At 29.4% G+C, this 21,081-nt stretch overlaps 2 protein-coding genes across 2 annotated transcripts; both read left to right on the plus strand.

Moving 5' to 3' along the window:
- Nucleotides 1–9,855: 9,855 nt before the first annotated feature.
- Nucleotides 9,856–10,584, plus strand: LOC126744176 (uncharacterized). The gene has a single exon (XM_050451534.1). It carries the CDS (start codon nt 9,856–9,858, stop codon nt 10,582–10,584), a length of 729 nt encoding a protein of 242 aa, XP_050307491.1.
- Nucleotides 10,585–13,406: 2,822 nt separating this feature from the next.
- Nucleotides 13,407–13,952, plus strand: LOC126744177 (uncharacterized). The gene is made up of 2 exons (XM_050451536.1): nt 13,407–13,702; nt 13,763–13,952. The coding sequence occupies exons 1-2, from the start codon at nt 13,527–13,529 to the stop codon at nt 13,950–13,952; spliced, it is 366 nt and encodes a 121-aa protein (XP_050307493.1). The 5' UTR covers nt 13,407–13,526.
- Nucleotides 13,953–21,081: the final 7,129 nt, after the last annotated feature.

The raw sequence follows: 21,081 nt of genomic DNA on the forward strand, positions 1-21,081 counted from the left end.
ATATTTAAAGCATAATCTGTTATTAATAAATATTTATCATGTAAATATTTTTTGACGACGTCACTGATAAAGATTCCTTGTGTCGGTAAATCAACAATGCGATTGAACGGCATTGCGATGTTGTCCTTTTCTCTAATATATGTTATTTACGTTGATTTAACTTTGAATATTGACTTCTTTATAGAGTATCTTATCATATTTTATTGCTATTAAGCTGCTCATAGTTCCACGGCAGTGCTAATTCTATCCTTTTAATGTTCTAATATTAAACCCTTAATGTACAAATATTATTTTTGATCTTACGAGTTAAAAACCTTTTGCATTTTAAATCCCATTCTTCTTTATTAAACCCTCTGTCGCACCCCATATCGCTAAACTAAAAATGAGCAATTAACTTAAAGCGTTTGTTATTTTAAATCGTGATAATAATTAATTGTTGGTGTCGTGAACCTCTAAGGATAAATAAATCAGCAATTCGCAAAATTTATATTATCCGAACTTGTCGCTTTAGGGACTCTTGGCCGCTGCACAAAACTCCCAGACCACACATAAATTCCCTATTTTTATTCGACATAACAAACTTTTGGCTTTTGTTCCGGAATTCTCCGTTGTTTTTGATAAAGAAGCGGATTCTCTCCTTCAGCTTTAGTAATAGACACTAAATATAATATATTTGCGCAGCTTCCCTTCAGAAATAGAGAAATCGGAAATGAATGAGTCACGTTATATATATACGAAAAATCAATACCAAAAGGGCGCTATATCAGTAATCCCTGATAGAAAATCGTGCATTAGGGATTTACTGGCTTAATGGTGGAACTGATCACATTTTGCAACTTTTATGAAGGCACGGGAACGCGATGTCTTGGACGTGTGATTAGTTTTAAGGGAAAAGGTCGAAGATTTAAAAGGGCATGGAAGCCATTTAATTGAATAATATAGTAACCGGGTTGTTTTATGAAGATATATTAAACTGCAACTACTAAAATTTAATCTACGAAATCCAGGGAGGTTTGGGTATCATAATTTATCTCGCGATTAATCTGGACCATATAATGGCCCTGGGCCAACACCGGGATGATACATCCGGCCATTTTGGGTATTTAGCTATTTGGCCTGATTAATAAAAAGTGATTTAAGGCCAGTCAATATGGTATTAAAGGGCTCCCTTTATAATCACCCGAAATTTATCAAAAGGGAATTTTTTATCGGAAAAAAGGGAGAGAGCAAACTTTGACTATCAAACAACTCACGAGACAAATATTTAAATTGAACGACGGCGGTAAATTGGGTAGTGAATTTTTTATGGCAGAACGATTTTTCTCTTTTCGAATACTCTCAAGAAAGGGTAAACAAAAATTTAACGCTTTGGTTGTTAACTGGATTTTGTGGTTTGATTCTTTTTTAACAACGTGTTTTTGCTACTCCTAATGTTAAATTTTAATCCAGACTCGACCTAATAAAAAACACAATTTGGAAAAGTTTTATTCTTTTAATTTATTTAACTTTCTCTCAACTTTGATATCTTGTTCATAATTAGAACGATTTTTTTCTAAGTAATAAGTGTTGAAATAATTAGTTCAAATTTGCTAAAGTGCACTTAAAAACCACAATATTAGATTTGTAAAATAGTTCGTTCTCTCAGTTTTGCATTCATGAGTTCCTTATAGTATGAACCTATGCTTGATCTTTCCTTGATGAATTAGTTAATGGAATTTATATTGGTCTCATCATATGACCAACATTTTTAATTTTTTCTTCCACATAGTCGAGTCTATCCCTTTAATCATTTAGTTTCATTATATTTTTTCTTAAAGTGGTGAATCCATAATTAATTTATAATTTTAAATCAGTTCTTTATCTCAACTCAATTACCATAAAACTCTAGATTGAAATTAAGCGATCTAAAGTAACTCAAAGTTAGGGCACTATTTCCAATATGTTTTTTTAGAAAAAATAGATAATCGTTCGATTATTGGTTTTTTAATAAATTTACTACAGGTTTTTTAAAAAAACATCTTTTTTTGTCCATAACTTTTATCGGCCTAAGAAACCTGATGGTTGTTAAATAAATGATAAAAATTTAATAATCCTATATACTTTCCGATTGTCTTCAAGAGAATAAAATAATAAGTGGTCTACCATAATGATTGAAATATTTTCACAGTTTGATCCATCTCTGATCATTTCTTGCATCTTGTTTCTAATGATAATATAAAATTTAAGTTGCTAGCATACCACTGACAGGTACCTTGATTTTGTGCTTAATAAGCTTCTTACAAGCAGCAAGTTTGTTATAGTGCCTTCAAATATCAGAGAAATGTTGGCTTTTTCCATTTATCGATGCCTTATAACCAATTCAAGTTAGAAATTTATTGCAAGTTACTGTTTTTTAAAAATTCCCCGAAAGTTAAGGAACAAATATAAAAATACCTTCATTATCTATCTCCTCTTTGAACAGTTGAAAGGGAGATAATAAGTCTTTAACTGCCTTTCATTGGCTATTATCATTTCGTTCCGGTAGTGGTCTTCTTTAAATTCTACTACTAACTTTTTATAAAAGAATTTATTTATCTGGAAAAGGTTGTAACTACCTTTAAATATTTTTTTATTTAAATTAAGGTGATTTTTTAAAAGCTCCCAGGAAGATGAGAAGCAATTACATAATAACTTTATTCCCTCCTAATTCAGACAATTTTAAGTTTTTTTGTTGTATTCTTTCTTGGATTCTATTCTAAGTTTTTTGAAGACCTTTAAATTCCTGAAAGAAAATTTAACTGAGAGGTTTTTAATAAATTCCAGGAAGTTGAGGAAGAAATACCAAAACGACTATTGTCTTCTCTTTCAGGCAAATGGAACTAGAATTTCAACACTACTTTTAGAATTTATTTTTCTCTCGAGTTCTTAATAGTAAAGACAAAATAACAAAATACCTAAAGCATTTGACACCATTATCAAATTTCTGACATCTATCGAAACTACTGACTTGGGCTTAGTAATAAAAGCAGATAGAAGTCTTGAAGTCTCTATCAAAATTTAAAAATATATGAGTTTCTTGTACTGCCAAAGACTCTTCAGCTATTTATCTTTTTTTGAGGCTAGAAGTTGGAGATGATATTTGTTATCTCATCCAATTATTAAGGTAGTTTTGATCGATCTTGCTCATAGTCCGTTCTTCCTAGACGACTAGCTGTGTGATACAATATCATAGTGACTAGCACATCCTTTTCAAGTAGAGCTTTTTTTATTTTCTGATATACCGCTGTGTCTTGGTACTTTGATAAGTTTTAAATTATTAAAATGTTGCAACTTCTTCAGTTCTAGTTCTTAGACCTCCGCTCTCATACTGGCTTCGAGGTAACCCTGGGTTTGATTAAGGCTACATAGCATGCTAGCTATAAGATTCTAAACTGTTTGTTACTGTAGACTTTTTTCTATTATTTTCTCTCGCACATTCAAGTATTGCATAGATTTCTGAATAACTGCTGAAATATCTTTTGTCTTGGATTTGGATTTTATCCAAAAATTCCAACTACTTTGCTTTTGTTAGTCTTTGATTCGTCTGTGTACCACATCAGATTCGCACTACTCTTCTCTATTTGGATACGAAACTTCGAAGGATGAATGAAAGTTAAATCTTATCTTTTTTTTTAAATTTCGTGCATTTGATTTAAGTTTATTTTCATGTTAGTATTTTATATTTTAATACTGTATAGACTAACAAAACTAAAATAAAGAAAATATATACCTTAGTGGTTTTATTTAGATTTTAAAGTGTTTTTACCAATTTTCTAAAACTTTAGCTTTTTGGCACTTAGGCCCTTTAGAAGTTATCCTCTTCAACTATTCTTAAGAAAATAATTACTGTTTTTTGAAATCAGAAATATAACCCAAGTACTTATTATACCTAAATACATATGTACTTAAATGACAACGAAAATAACATATTTTAAAGGACGGACCAACTAGGTACTCGAATGACCTAAAGTGTATATGAGAAAATAATGTATGTGGAAAAATTACACGAAACGTGATGAGAAATGAATGAAATAATAATTACGTATGACATAAAAATTAGGGGAACGTTATTAATAAGTTGATTATTTTCATTATAAAAATGCAACGACAAAAAGCGTTTCCATTCCTGGTTAGTCTTTTAATCTAAAATAATTGTTGTAATAAATTATTTTAAGTTGAGGCATTTTTCGTTCACCTTTTTACTCTTTGTAGGCAACTTGATTCGTGACAATGCCAGTTTAAAGCGATTCCAAGATTGACAGTTTCTTTTGATAAAAGAACATATGGTGATTCAGTATATAGATCGTTATGATCTTTTCGTTTTCCATTAACATCTTGTAAACGAATTAATTATAGCTTAAAAAATTCGAAAAAATTATTAATTATTAGAAATTTTGCCTTAAGTTAGTTTTTCAAAAAATAAGACAATTGTTATTTAACGTTTTTTTTATTTGAATTTGCATTTTCATGGTAAATTAATTAAAAAAAAGAATTGAATACTTAGCGGTAAATTGTTTTACTTTGTGGATCCTTATCATAGAGATAGCACACCATAAAAGCTTAAAAAAATGTAATACTGTGTTTATAATAATTTCGTGGCTTAAAAAAATTCATTCATTCATTCAAATTCACAAGGACCTTTTCGTAAAATTTCTTAAATAATAATAGTATACGAGATATCGGCAAAAAAATAAGGTAACTTGTTTTTTTATTTTTAATTGTTTATATTTCTTGTAATTTTTTGTGAAAATTCCATTTTTCTGGCAGAATTTCTTAGATAGTATAGTATTTCACATCAAATGACCTGTTATACGTATTTTGAAAACTTCTACATCTACTTTAAAGCTTTTTTAACTTATTGACTAGACTAGAAAATATTTTCATAGAATTGTTACAAGTTGTGCTAGTTTCTACAAAGATATGTATGCATTTTTTCACTCTTTTCAAACTTGACAAATTTGGAAATCTAGATTAGCAGTGAAAGACTTTGTATCAAAATTAATAGCAGTATGATCTGCATAACATACTGCATAAACCTTGTCCATGCTTATTTAAAGAAAATCTTGAAAATCAACCTATTTAAGCTCCAAAAGGTGATGAAAAAACAATATTACATGAAGCTTTATTTTTTTTTTCTATAAGTAAATAAACCCACGAAGCTTAGTCTTGTTTTTAACAATTAATTTAATAGGTATTCTCTAATATATTAGATCTAGAGAGTTCTTTTTGAAGTTTAAAACTTTAAGATCAACACTGCCTAAGAAACTCAACTACCTAGTAATATTCCCTATAAACTGGGTCTTGCCGGAATTTTTTTTTGATTTATTAAATCATCATCTTATTAAAACGAAAAGATTTAGTTAGATTTATGAGTAAAAGAGCAGAGCAGAATGAGAGTCTACGATTTTTGTAAAGGCCTTATGCTAAACCTGAACTACGATACATGCTTGATGGATCTAAGGTTACATGTATAAAAAAGAATTGCAAAAAATTAAATCTATAGTTGTAGATACTAAATATGAATGTTTTACTAAATGAATAGGCATAAGCAATTAATTAGATGCATGCATGAGTAGAAATATAAAGCTTGAATAATGTTTCCTATAGCGTAAATTTTAAATTCATATCTATCCCTGTATAATATATAAAATAGATGTAACACTATCGTTTCCAGGTTACAAGGTAATAGAATTATTAAGTATATATGTCTAAGAGTTGCTTATTTGAAATTTCGATTTTTGAATAATCTAGTAATTATGTCGTATTTAAAAATTGGTAAATGGTCATAATATTATTCACATAGCACATAAGTTTAGGTACGTATATAAAATTTCAAATTATATATTTTTTTTAAATGCGATTAGTCACAAAACATATTACATTAAAAGATAAATTTACGATTTCTTAATTAATCATTGCTCAATAGCACCAGACGTAGATCCGACTGTCTCGGCAAATTGCAGAATGGAAGGATGAAAAATCAATAATCCAGAATTAACGGATGGAAGCTGTGGAAAATTATTAATTTTCTCTGCAGTTATCTGCTCAAATAAGATAAGATTTTTGAGTAGGAAATTTAGAAACCAAATGTTTTTCCTTAAATCGAATTTAAGGCAACGAAGATTGACTGACATAATTTATCTCTTAATTTATCTAATTTTACCAAAAGTAATTGGTTGGAATAAGTTATAATTTTTAAAGCAGACGTCGAAATACTACAAATGTATCTAAACTATACAAAAATTCATCTAAATTATACTTCAATCCGTCACATTTTGTACACAAGATCTTACCATTCCCCGGAATTACATATATAGAGACCGTAAAAGCGAGATGTAGCATACTTACTAAAGCATGCATTATTCGACTTCCAGCCCCGCTTGACATTTAGCTGATAAGCTGAGCGCTGAGTTCGGTCTCTATGAATTACTATATTACACCAGTCAGTCAGCTTTCCCATTAGATAAACGACCTTCAGGCTTGTATACATGTTTCTGCTTAATTAGATCGCTAAAGGGAATTCTACTGGAAAGGGTCCGAATTGGACTAAATTAATTTAAGTTGATAATTAGGAAATTACTAGATTTGATTTTTCTGAATATCCATATGTATTTTTACATTAAAATGTATTTTATGAAAGGGTGTAAAATATCATTTTCCACCCTCTAGACCCACCCAAAGCGTAAAAATCACTAGCCAACACAGCTTGGGGGCTCATGACTTATAATAACGCACATCTGCTTGAAAGACCAACAAAGAACTTATGGGGGAAGTCGGATTAAAGGCACGAGGCAAAATATGTTTTTTGCTTTTAGTATTTCACCCAACCAATACACCATAAATTATTATCGTTAAATCTATGTTTATTCAACGATTTTTTAGTAAATTTTTAATTTTGGTTTCAACCATCTATGGTCAAAGTATATTTATTGAACTATATAATATACGCATATCACATACTATTCTGTTTACAGAAAGAGAAAATTTTGGCATTAAAAGATTGATATGGGATTTAAATATCTAGTTTTTCAAGTTAGTTTAAGAATATCTTTGATGCATCTTTTATTTTCTTTATTCTTGTTAATATGTCGAATTCATCAAAGTCTTGTGAAAAAATGTCTGTTTTTAATCGGGTGTTAAAGTTAAAAGTGTAAAACAGATCTATTTCAATTTTTATATTTTTTTGCCTTATACATTTTTGAACAAAATTTTCCAAAGTCTCTTTTTATGCCTGATACTAAACCCAAATTTTTTAAGAATTAACTTTTTGAGTCACTTCTTCGCTACGCCATTCTATTATGGGGTTCATGCTGTGCCACTCAATTTGAGCGCGTATTCAAGTTGCAAAAGAGAGCGATACGCTATTTACTGGGACTTGACAGTACAGCTCACTGCCAAGAATACTTTAAAAAACATAGAATATTAACTCTTCCTTCACTGTTTATATTTGAATCGGTTTGCTTAATCCGAAAGCATATGTCAGAATTTCCAAAGAGGCCTTCTCATAACTATCCACTTAGAAAAGCAGAGCATGATATTTATCCGCCAATCCCACGGTCGGAATTAGTAAAAACTTCTATACTCTATAGAGCAAAAAAAATGCACAATCATCTTCCTTTTACGATTAAATCTATGACGTTTTCCTGTTTCGCCATGCCTTAAAAGTAAACTAAGCTGTTTTTCTCCCATTAGTTAGACAATGCTTAAACTTAGATTATATTGTAGGTTCTACTGTACAATTGTAGTTGTATTTTTTGCAAATAAAGATTCATTTAACTGTTTGCTTTTCTATTGAAATCAGTTTATCTTTACTTATCTGAATAATGCTCCTGGCTAAAACAAAAGTCGATATCGACGTTAAAACCGGAAAAACTCTATGTTTTCCTCGGCTTTTCCCTAAAGAGTTCGCATTGAACTGATTTTACTTCCGCCCGTTGAAAAGCCTTTAATAGCATTATAGAAAAAACACCTTTAAAGTAAAAAAAGAAAGAGATTGTAAATAAAAGCCGATAAGGTTTTATGACAAAATTTCTATTTTTCGCTGCGCCAAGTTTTCCTTCCGCATTGCGAATCGTCGAAATTATTATTAAATCGAATTTAAACAAGTTAAATTTATGCCGTCTAGACCACGGCCGTTTTGGCCCGGACAAAAAGAAACTCACCCCGGCAAAGTTGCGATTGAAAATATCCCCCACACCCTGAAAAATTTAAGTTTCAGCGATTTAATAGCGTCTAGGATTTAGGAGTTGGTGTTCGTCCTATTTAACCGATAGTAACCGCTTTTAAAATTAGGATTTATTGACCTGGACGCCAATTAGAAATTTGTATTTTGTTAAAGCACTAAAGAATTACACCTTATCGAAAGGGTATATAAAGATAATTTCTTGTAATGGGATATGCAGAAGGTTGTTAAAAACTTGAAAATAATAATTATTTGATTTAAACAAAATTATCAAAAAAAGAAATGAAAATTATACAATTTCTCTAATATGTTCTTACATTCAATAAAAAATGTTAGGTTAGAGCGGTGCCTATGAAACTCATCTGAAAAAACTAAAGCAAGTCATATTTTAAAATGACAATTGATCCTGGCCGTGTGGCCCCTTGTGTTACATAGAGAAAAATAATTTATGAGATATTTATCACATATTTGCTTTAAATGCAGTACAAGAAGAGAAATAGAAAATATAGCACAGGAGCATAACGTGAGACAAAACAAAATAAAATACCGAAAACTGCTAAAATAATTAAAAAAATTGGGCAAAGGTCAAATAAAATTTTCGGGTCTTATATTTATTTACTTTTATATCGTTTAATCAGTAGAGAAGTTTTTAATAAGGAAAATATATAAAAGTTATACATCAGCAAAAGACTCGTTGAATGAAACAACTGGATTCTAAGCTAATAATTTCTAAAATATATAATCATTTTTCAGCGTAATAATGTAAGCTATAAATTACCTGCAATGAATAATAAACGAGCTTGATACAGGCGCTTAATCTATAGCAACTATGAGTTTCAACGTTTTATAATTTAAATCTATCTCATATCTAATTATGTCTAATAATTAGAAAAAAGCTTAAAATCTTCCTATGGAAATCAAGAGAATTCCAGTTTTGGTTCTGTATAACTGGGAAAAATAATCATGGTATATTCTTGATTTATTTAAACTAGTTAGTTTTCTATTGTGTTGATTCTATATAAGAAGGATTAATTTCAGATGAAGTTATTTATGGACATACTAAAAAAATAATGTCATTAATTAGCTTCATTAGTAATACACCAACAAAATCTTTTAACAATTAAGTACACTAATTCTATCAAGAGGCCTTTATGCTCTGATTTCTGATCACAAGAGATAAAGAAGATTATTAAAGATGAATTTATAAATATCTATATATAGAAAGTGGCAACAACTAAAACTCATTATTTAAATAGTATGACATAAACATTTAAATATAATAATGTAAATAATGTACTTTATTTAGCCCTTACGCTCCAGCATGTCACAATTGTGTGAGTCTTATTAACATGGGATATAAACATCAAAATGATATTTTAACTGTCCAAAACGATACGACACGATTGTGCAAGACACACCTCTTTATGCTTTTAACGCACGGGCTGGACTTAGTAGCCATTTTGACTTCGGCAGAGGAGCATGAATTACCGTTTGTTTTGTTTTTTCGAATTTTTGTTACTTGTGATGGCGAATAACGGTAAGTTTTAACTAAAATTAATTTAAACCGTGTTTTTAATGTCAAATTATTTAAGTAATGCATTGTTTTCCCTAATAAGCTCAAAAATATTTTGCGGCCATTTTTAGAAGTGCGTACCATGTCGCTGTATCACAACTGTAACGGCTGGGAGCCAACCAATACAAAAAAAATTCGGTACCGTTTTTTAGTAGTTATGTTTTTTCTAGGATCCAAGAGATTATTGAACTTGGAGAGGCTCGCAGCCAATCCAGATGACGTGTATGAACTCCTTGATGACCTTGAGTCCGATTTCGAGGTGGAAAGCGATAATAATGATGAATTTTTTGCTCCACCCGAACGCGTTTTATCGGAAGATCAAGAGTCCGATAGCAGCAGCGACAGCAGTAGCAGCAGCAACGAGGACGCGCCTAGACCTAGTATCAGTCAAAAAAAGTCTTCTGCTCCAACATGGGTAAAGCAGCCATTTGAAGGCAAAGAAATCCCTACTATGTTTGATAACCATGAACCTGAGCCAGTTTTGAGTCCATGGGGTTATTTTAGTAGATATTTTAATGATGAGTTTTTTGAAATGGGGGCAGCGTTAACTTCTCAGTATTACTTGCAACAACATGGTAGGGAAATCACTCCAAAATTGACTGATGAAGAAATTAGGCAATTTTTTGGTATGCATGCAATTATGGGATGTTTTAAGTTTCCTAGAATCCACCTTTACTGGAGTATCAAATATCGATTACCTCCCATAGCTAATGTTATAGCGTGTGACAGGTTTTATAAACTTCGAACGAATTTTCACGTAGTCGATAATCTATCAGTATCGGATGATATCAAAAAAAAGAATCATCTCTAGAAAGTTCAACCAATGATAGACCAAGTTCGACAAAGATGTCTTGAAATTCACAATTCACAGGCCAGAGAATGGTTGTTTTTCAATTGATGAGCAAATGATACCCTTTTTAGGACGATGTATACGTCAATTTGTCAAAAATAAACTAAGGCCGGTTGGACTTAATAATTTTGTCATTACAACGTCTTGTGGTACAATATTGGACTTCGAAATATACCAGGGTTCCTTGACGCCATTGCCAGATAAACAACTTGGTTTAGGGCCATCAGTTATTCTTCGTTTAATACAAACCTTGCCACCTGGAAGCTTTTTTTTTTTGACCAATATTTTTCCACAATACCATTATTTGAAAAATTAAAAGAATTAAAAATGGAAGGAACGGGAACCATAATGACAAACAGAGTAAAAGGATGTGTATTTCAAAAAGAGGCGACGCAGAAGTGCACGTAAAAAATGATACGAATCGGTCGTCATGGCATCTACGGATTTTGGAATAGAACCAGTAAAAAGATGTTCAGAGATGGGATAAAAACACAAAAAAACATATAGAAGTATCCTGTCCAAATGTAATTAAAGTTTATAATGAAAAGATGGGCGGAGTTGATATTTGTGATCAAATGACTGAGGCTTATCGAACATACTTTAAAACCCGAAAATGGACATTTAAAACAATTCTACACTTATTTGACATAGCTATTGTGAATAGCTGGATGGAGTATCGAAATGACTGTAAAAAAAAATGGATATAGCTCAAAGCAGATCTTAGATTTTTTGCAGTTTTGACTAGCATTAGGAGAATTTATGGTTTGTGGAACAAAAAAAAAGAAATCTAAACTATGAACACGCTCAAACGGATGAAAATAAAGAACCTTCTGCCAAGAAGGTAAGATATACACCTCTACCTTGTGAAGATAAAAGATTCGATGGGTTTGATCATTGGCCAGTACATGAGCATCAAAAAAATCCCAACACTTGTGGCCTGGAATCCTGTTAAAGTAGATCAAGAATCAAATGTATTAAGTGTAATGTTTACTTATGTTTACGAAAAAACCAAAATCGCTTCAAAACATTTCATGTTAAGTAGTGTATTTTCGTAGAAATAAACATTTTCAATATATTTTTCGTTTTTTTTCACATTTGTGCCAGTATCATTTTGACTTCTATCCAACACAATCATGAGAGTCCCTAAAATCTTATCAAATGTGATTTTTTTTTCTGAAAATAATTAGGATCTCTAATGAGGTCATAATAAGCATTGGCGTAAAGTTTTGTCTCAAAATTCTGAAAAAAGTAGACTCGGGAGCGTAAGGGTTAGGACAAGCTACTATGGTTATTACAATATAATAATTAATTACATAATAAAGATTAAACGTTTATTTTTTGATAAAAATACAATCAGGTAATCACTGATGCAATAACAATTTTTTTCAATAGTTTCCTAAATCGGTTCAAAATATCGCAGTCCTTTACATTCGTTGGTAACATACTAAATTCAACTAATCGTCTGCAAACTTAGAACAATAAAATGCTAGAATTAGCATTGCTGTGGAACTATGGGCAATTTATTTGCTTGCACCATCTCTGATGCAATGATGCCAAATATTATATATAAATATGCTCATATAGAAATGGCAAAAAATACACTTTTTAATATCATAAAAAATTGTCACTTATTTTGACAGGCGCAAAACAATGCTATTGTTCTTTAATAAAATATGAAGCATTTTTTTTTCATAAAATATAACATAATCTATAAAGAAGTCAACATTCTAAGTTAAATGAATGCAGATAACGTCCCTATATTAAAGAAAAAAGCAACATCGCAACGCCGCTCGATTTCATTGTTGATTCCACCGAAACAAGTAACCTTTACCAGGGACGTCGTCAAAAAATATGTACATGACAAATATTTACTATTTATAGATTATGCTTTAAATCATAAACAATATTACTGTTTATGAACTTTGTATGCCTTTTTTAACATACCTACTTCATTAGGGTAAAGGTACTTATCTCATAAAAAGCATATTTATAGAATAAGTTCTTATTATTTTACGTTTATAACGACGGTTGTCCCTTAATAGGATGTTATGACAATATCGGTATTTACTTGTGAAAAGATCAGCCCAAATCGCCTTTCTCGTATGATATGGCACAGGTTTTTACTATCATGAAAGTTCACAAAAACACTGAAATTACTTAATTTTGTTTCTTTTTCAACCAAAAAATAAAGAAAAAACAAAAAACTTCACAAATGCCGAATGTAAATATGAACCGTTTGTCAAGATGTCATTTGGCAAGATGACATCAGTTTTTGCGTGCAGTGTTGCTATTTCAAATTTTTTAGAAGCAGTTTTAGGAATAAGAATTTTAATAATTTTATTTTGCATTAAAGATGTTATTATTGCGCTTAGAATAAGATATATCTATTTCTGCTTTTTATTTTTAATCCAAATTATGACTTCAATAAGTTAAATTAACATTATTATATGTATTGATATATAGCTGAAAGTTTCTTCTTTTGAAAATGCGTGTAAACTTGACAATAGAGAATCAATTATTTGTAAACAAAACACTCCTCTTTTCTCTGTGCTTATGTTGAACTAAAACAAAGTTGTTGTTTACTAATTCTAGACTTTCAATATTCTAAGTCTACGAAGAATAGAGTTCAACATTTGACTAATGTTATATCTGAATCGGTCATTTGAGAAACAGCACATGTCATATTTTCGGCCATTTTGATTTTATACCGATAATGCAATATTTAAGGGTAAATACATCGCGTTCCATACAGTAACATCACTTGTCCAATAACATTCGCACGATTTTATTCTCCTCCTAATATTCGATTCTGTTTAGTAACAACACAAGTCAGTGACATGTGCTCTTTCTCAAAGCGTTATAAGTAGTGCTATTTTTTGTTTTGTTGTTTGTTATTGTAAACCATGCCGTCAACAAGTGGTAGTGACTCTGATAGTGCTCCGACTATTTTAACAAACAAGAAGGGTAAAAGAAAGTTATACAAGTGTGAAATAATAAAAAATGCTAGACTAAAGGGTGAAGAATATATTAATTATAAAGGTGCTGTAGTTTCTGCTAAAGAACAGGGTGAAAACTGCGGGTAAGTTGTTACGGGTTTTGAAGGTTAGGTTAGTTTTTGTTAAGTACATTTTTTTTGTAGATGTAAGGTAAAGTGTTATAACCGATGTTCCGAAGGTGACCGTCAGGAGATTCTTCAAAAATTTAGGCTTTTGGCAACCAAGAATGAGCAGGATGCATATTTACAAGCGTTAATATCTTACCAAAACGTCAAAGTTAAAAGGCCAAGGAATATAGGGCGAGCTAAACCGAAATCTTACACATTTAAATAGTTTTTAACATCCTCATCTGGACGAATCGTGGTGTGCAAAAAGGCTTTTATTAGCATTCACGCAATTACACCTGCTAGAGTTCGACGTCTAACTAAGTTATTTGTAGAGGGCAAACATCCTAATGACAAAAGAGGCAAGTGTATTTCTGGAAATGCAATTTCAGGAAATATAGTTTTCCAGATTGAGGATCATATCAGGAGCTTTCCTACGAAAATTTCACATTATAGTAGCAAAGAAAGACATTATCTTGATGAGAAACTTAACGTGAAAATTATGTACGATTTATTTAAAATACAGAACCCGTCAACCAAAATAAAATACAAGTTCTACTTGAAAATCGTTCAAGAAAGATTTTCCGTCTCTTTTGAACGACCGCAAGTGGACACCTGCTGCAAATGCGAAGAACTAGTTGTCAAAATAAAAAGTCCCTCGCTGAATGATACTGCTAAACGAACCGCTGCTGCGGAATTAATGGTGCATAAATGCAGAGCTAAGAAATTTTATAACAAACTAAAACTCTATACTGAAATTTCCCAAAATCCCGAAAATGATGATACCATTGTAATAACATTTGATTATATGTAGAACCTTCAATTGCCACTGGTTCCAGTACAAGAAACTTTTTATTTAAGACAGCTTACTCTTAATGTTTTTGGAATAAATTTAGCTGAAAAACAGAAAGCCAAGTTCTACCTTTATCATGAGGGTATCGCAAGAAAGGGTCCTAATGAAGTAGCGTCATTTCTTTTGGATTTTTTGCAGAATGAAATTCCAGTCAGGACTAAACATCTACATATTTTCTCACACAGTTGCAGTGGTCAAAATCGAAACCATACTATAATCAGATTTTTAATGGCGTTGGTGCATACGAAGCGATTCGAAACCATTAACCAGTATTTTCCACAATGAGGACACTCTTTTTTACCAAATGATCGAAATTTTGCAACCATTAAACAAGTGATTAAAAAACATGATAGAATCTACTCAATAATGGAATACGTCGAAATGATGGTCAATTCAACAAAAAAATTGAAATATTTTGTAAAACTTGCAAAAGCTGAAGATATTGCTGATTTTAAAGGTTGGTGGCCAAAGTTCCATAAAAAAAACACTTTGTCCATTGAATCTCTTGGTAAAGGTGTGCCAAGGGACCAAAAATACACATTTCAAATTTCAAACTTCACGCATTTTAGATATTCTTCAAATGAACCTGGCGTAGTTGAGGCGTTTAATTTTATAGACGGGGTTACAAGCCATAAATTTAGACTTGATACCTCCAACTTATTACAACTTCCTATCATTGTATAACAACCAGCTTATTCACAAGGAAAGGTTCCAATAAATTCAAAAAAACTTGAAGACATAAAGCGACTTTTTGCATATATTCCAGAAGAACACCACGGCTTTTATACAGAGATTATAAATTGGCCGAGAACTGAAAATGAAGACCATTAATTAGTTTGGTTTTTCATTTTATGTTTTTTTGACCTATTATTCAATAAAAATATATCCTTATATTCTGACTTTTTATGTTCATTTCAGAAACATCACATGTCGCGCATTTTCAAGTACCTATGTTTTTTTTCTAATTTTTCTTTAAGGTTTAAATATTATTGTATTATGCCCGAAATCGAACAAGTTTTTAATGCTAATTATTTAAAAATAATTTTTTAATCCATTCTTTGAGATTTTTAGTTTTTCTTATTTTCTGTAAAAGGTTTAAAAGTGACATGTGCTGTTTCTCAAATGACCGATTCATCTATCATAGATCAAATTTGTATGGTTTCTAGTACTATAATTGTGAACATCTCCCAATATTCTTATCTTGTCACAGATATACAGGTAATAAATATTTTTTCACTTCAAAAATAAACGCACGAAACACACACTAAACATAATTCTTTGGGTCACAGAAAATATCCCTAATACCCTTAATTTAGCGGTTACACTTGAGAATAATTCTCATAGCATTATTTTGAATGACTTTAAATTATCTTACTGTATATTGTGGTAAGTAAAACAATAATGTCAAACAGAACTATAAATAGGGTAGAGCAATTGCGTTGTACAACATTACTCTTGTATGCGTGGATACATGCTTACCATCCCTAGCTATAAACCCAACTTTTTTCGAGAACTTTCTTGTAATATAGTTGGCATTGGCAATAAAATTTAAATTTGCATCTAGAATTATTCCTAAGTATTTAATTTCTTTTTGAAATAGAATGCTCTCTTCATTAACATTAATGTCCAATTCATTAAGGTTTACTTCACTATTTTTTTATTTCTTGGTGAAGCTACAAAATTTGGATTTACTTGTAGTTAAGTTCAATTGGTTAATACACAGTCGCGTATATAGTAGGTCGTTGTTAATATCAATTTGCATTTGATTAAGACTGTCATTATTTAGGACTGACTGTATTTAGGATGTTTAATGCAACTGGTTAAAGAAACAGTTGCAACAATAGGATTTTGTATCTTCTCTTCTTGATCATAGAAAATCTAAGCTTCGACAGTTAAACTGTCATAAGCAATATGATTCACGAAACCTTTAAACAGATGTAAAATTTATTTTTATTTTGATATTTTTAGTAATGTTCATCTGAAGGAAAGGTTAGCCTTTCAGTTCTTCATCTGTTTACTGCCCATTCAGTAAAATTTAATTTGTTGTAATAGATAGAATAAATAGTTTTTTTTTTAATAAGGAAGATAAATCAAAAACAACTTGAATTTAAACCGATAATTTATAAATTACACAATGATTTTTCCAATGTAATAACGTAAGCTATAAATTGCCTGGCCACAGATTTCTAATTTAAAAAATCTAATTTATTCCTCGACTACGCGGATCGAAATTCATTCCATATACAGCGGGATTACTTCTCGTTAAATTGGATGAAATCCAGAGAAACTAGGCCATGTTACTCCTATCATCGTTAGGAAAATTCGATTTAGGAAAAAACTTCTAAATTTGTTTTATATTTTTTGATGCAGAAATGAACCTATTTCTTTAATTTTTGATTATCGGTTATCATTATATCCGAATTTTATAAAAATGCATCTTTGTATTGTACGTTTTAAATAATCATTGAGTTAAAAATCAACTAATAAACTAAAAGTTTATCTCCCCTCATCGTTCCATATTTATTAAACATAAACTTTTGCGTTTCACATTTAAATTTCCCATTCCCTGGATTCAATAAGGACTACGGCAGTCCGCATTTTTCCCCGTGCCAAATTGCTTTGTTTTCCCACCAAAAACTTCACCATTACGTATTTATTTATGTAGATTGACTTGTTTGCTCTCCAGATTATTATCCATTCACTTTATGAATTATTTTAGCCCTTAATATATAACATGGCGAGATATATAAGATAAAATATATGTAGAGATAGAGGCAGTATTAAATATTAACTTATAGATAAGTCGTTTTTAAAATAATTTAAATTTTGTTTGAAAATTTATCTTTGGCAGTCTTTGTTTCTTTTTTCCAAATTTTGAGGCATGTATAGTTTAATTTATTAGTACAATAACAGCATAAGTACCACTATTTAAGACTGTAGGTTGATCAAAAAGTTTAAATTGAAATAGGTATCCTATAAACGGGTTTAAAAATAGAATGATACATTTTTCTTATAAAAGAGTTTATCACAATAATTTTTTTCTTCAAGTAATTGGCATTTATATAAATATTTAGTAGATGACTAAAAAATTACTGCAGAAAATCAACCAAATATTTGGATACATAATTTAAATGGGCACGGCCTTTATTTACTGTAATTTTTTTATTACACGGAAGTGATTTTACTTATTAAAAATCAACCTAATATACCAGATTAAAAAAATGTTTGCAGCATGTTATGATGTGTGGGGGCATACATTTATAATGTAAATGTAATTGGAGGTTAACATTTTTAATGCAATGATCTGTGTTTTAACACATTTTTCGATTTTACTATATAAATCTAAATAAATATTTTTTTATTATTTAAATGCTTTATTATTTAGCTAATTTATAGATCACAGAATTTTACTAGTCCCTTTTAATAATAAATATTACATGCTGGTCCAAAAAACTTAAAATTAGGTTTAAATCTTTAAAATGCCGACTTTTTTTTTTAATTAGAGTAACTGATTATTTGATATATTTATTGAATATACATATATATTTAAAATAACATATATATTTTAAATATATTTTAAATTTTTTGTGTAAAAAATACCTTTACAAGCTTTTTTTACTATAAAGGAACAACTTGGCTGATCTTGATATTTAATACAATAATTAATATTTCATGTTGGCTAAAAAAATTAAAGTTAAATCTAAGAAAAACATCAAAATCTATATTGTTCTGAACTAAAATTATTATTTTGATAGTTCTATCATAATAAAATTTAGTTTAAAAAAAATTTAATATTTGGCATTTAAGTGTATTTTTATTATAAAACTGATTTTATTGAATTATAGAGAAAATAAGCATGAAAAGATTTGCCATACATAAAAATTTAGGACGCATAACTTAAATAGAGATGATTCCTATTAATGCATTTTTTAAAATAACGTTTACAGTTTGTAATGGCGAAAATTGATAATTTATAATATAAAAGAGAAATTTTAAAACTTAGCTTTATGACTTGTAAAATATCGTAAAAATAAAGATAAAAGCAGAAACGACTAAATGTTCTTAATTCTCGATTATTGATTATCAAGACACCTACTTACGAATTTATCCAAAAAGTTGAGTCTTACTAGTATTTTTGAAAAATTTTAAATTAAATTCCTAAATTTTTCATAATTTAGTGATCGACTTAGCTCCAGTAGGATAATCTTTAGTAAAACTAAGAATGTACAGCATGAAAGTCTTACTATAATCTCCCGTAATAAAAGCAGGCTCCGGGTGAGGCGAGGTTATAAAAATGCCACCTTGTAAATGGTTTTACCGGAGTTGAAAAATGTAACTACTCCCTTCCGGGTATGGGATGACAGCGTTTTAAGAACTTACAGGCGGGTCTAAAATTTTATATATTTGACCTCATATAAAAATTTTATGTACTAGAAAAGGATTTCACGACCTACTATAAAAGTAATGAAAAGTTTAATTATTTTCAACGAAAAATATGCCATTGTTATCTTTAGATAACAATGGAAAGGATTCGTAAGACTTTAGAACCAAATAATGACTAAGAGCATAACTTAAATGGGGGCGACTCTCATTTGATATTAATGTTTATAGCAATAGAGAAATTATATAAGGCATAAAACCACATATATTACTGCTCTGGTAAAAATAATATAATTTTTCCGGAAGTTCACAGCAATATAAGAATAGAGTTTCTGGACCAAAGTTATTCAATTTTCGTCTAAGTAATTTTAATAGAACTGTCTCATATAGCGAGAATAAATCAAATTACTTCGGAGTACATTAAATTATTCTGAAGTGATGCAGAAACACTCTGGTTTTTTGAAATAATTTCATGTTTTTTTAAAAGGGTTCAATGGAGCCTTAATAATTCTCAAAGAATTCAAAATTAAATTTAGCAAACTTGGGGTAAAAGCTTTTAGGCTCATTTTGTTTTAAAGAGAGATGGTATAGGGAACAATTTAATTTTCTTTACTAACTAATTTTCTTTAAAAGTTATAAAAAGTTGTCTAATGATCTTTTTAAACACAGTATTAATAGATTATTTTGGTTAATTTTTAATAAAAAACATGAATGGTTAGTTATTTTTTATGATTTTATCTTCAAAAAGCAAACGATAAAACATGTTTTAAGAAGATATATAAAAATTCTTTAAGCCATGAAAATGTATATAGAAACTTTTAGCTTTTAATCTATAGAGGTTTTTTTATACAGTTATAAATATGCTGTAAAAACTTTTTACAGCAACGTATAAAATTACTTATCAAACTTTTTGTAATAGAGATTTATATGACTTTTAAGAGTAAAAAACTATTTTATTACTTATTTTCTTTTACATTATTAAAACTCTTTTAAAACATTAATAAAACAATATATTTTATAAATCTATAACTTTTTCACGGTTGTTTTAAGAATTTTGTTGATTTTTATCTAAAAATTTTTAAATATTTTAATTTTTTTAATCTATTACAATAAAAATTACTTTTACTATAATAATTACAGGTTAAGTGATGCTCGTTTAATTGTTATTCATGTTGATTATTGAGTAAATATTCGTTTATAAATAAAACGACTTTCATGCAAAAAAGGTCTTGATGAAATTAGAAAAATAATAATAAATTTAGAACATAGTACAATTTTTACTTTAAAAATGACCAAAAAAACTATTGAGAATATACACGCGAAAAGATTCGCCATACATAGATATTATTGAAAAATTGGGATGCATAACATAAATGGACACGAACCTTATTTACTACGATTTTTAAAACTATATTTAAAGTTTGTAAAGGTAATAATTAATATTTTGTAATATTAAAGTAGAGTTAAAAGTAAGCATTAGAACAAATAAGATCCATTGATCATAGACTTTTTTAATTACATTTTTTTAGTTTTTTGTACAGATAAAAGCGGCAATGGTTAAATGTCCTAAGTTTTTGATTATTGGTCACCAATACAATACTTGCTAGAAAATTGGAGTTTGTTTAGTATTTTTTTAAAAATTTAATGAAAATTTTAATTTTTTTTTTAATTTAGTGATCGATTCACTTTTCGTAGGATTATCCTAAGTAAAATTAAAAATATATGGCATATTATTATTGTTTTATATTACATGTTTATTTGTAATTCCTGTTAATTTTCGAGTAAATATTATGCTTTTGCTATAATTTCTTTACTTTTTCCAGACTTAGTATAAAATAAAAAAGAAACAATCATATAAAAAAATTAATAACACTAAATTTTAATAATAAATGTCCTATAAAATTCTATTAAACTAAAAAAGTCTAGTGTTGATCTTTTAGAATAATTCAGAATATTTTGCGTCAAAATAAAAGTTAACAATATTTGCAATAAACTATTTACGAATAATAAGTACAATTCTCTTGTCAATCTGTCCTCTCCAGGTGTCTTGTCGGTTTCAGTTTGACATAAAGCCTGTCTTATTTCGTCAATCACTACGAGGATTTCTTCTTAACCGATTTTAGGT

This window comes from Anthonomus grandis, chromosome 13, assembly GCF_022605725.1.
Source record: "Anthonomus grandis grandis chromosome 13, icAntGran1.3, whole genome shotgun sequence".
Taxonomy (NCBI): Eukaryota; Metazoa; Arthropoda; class Insecta; order Coleoptera; family Curculionidae; genus Anthonomus; species Anthonomus grandis.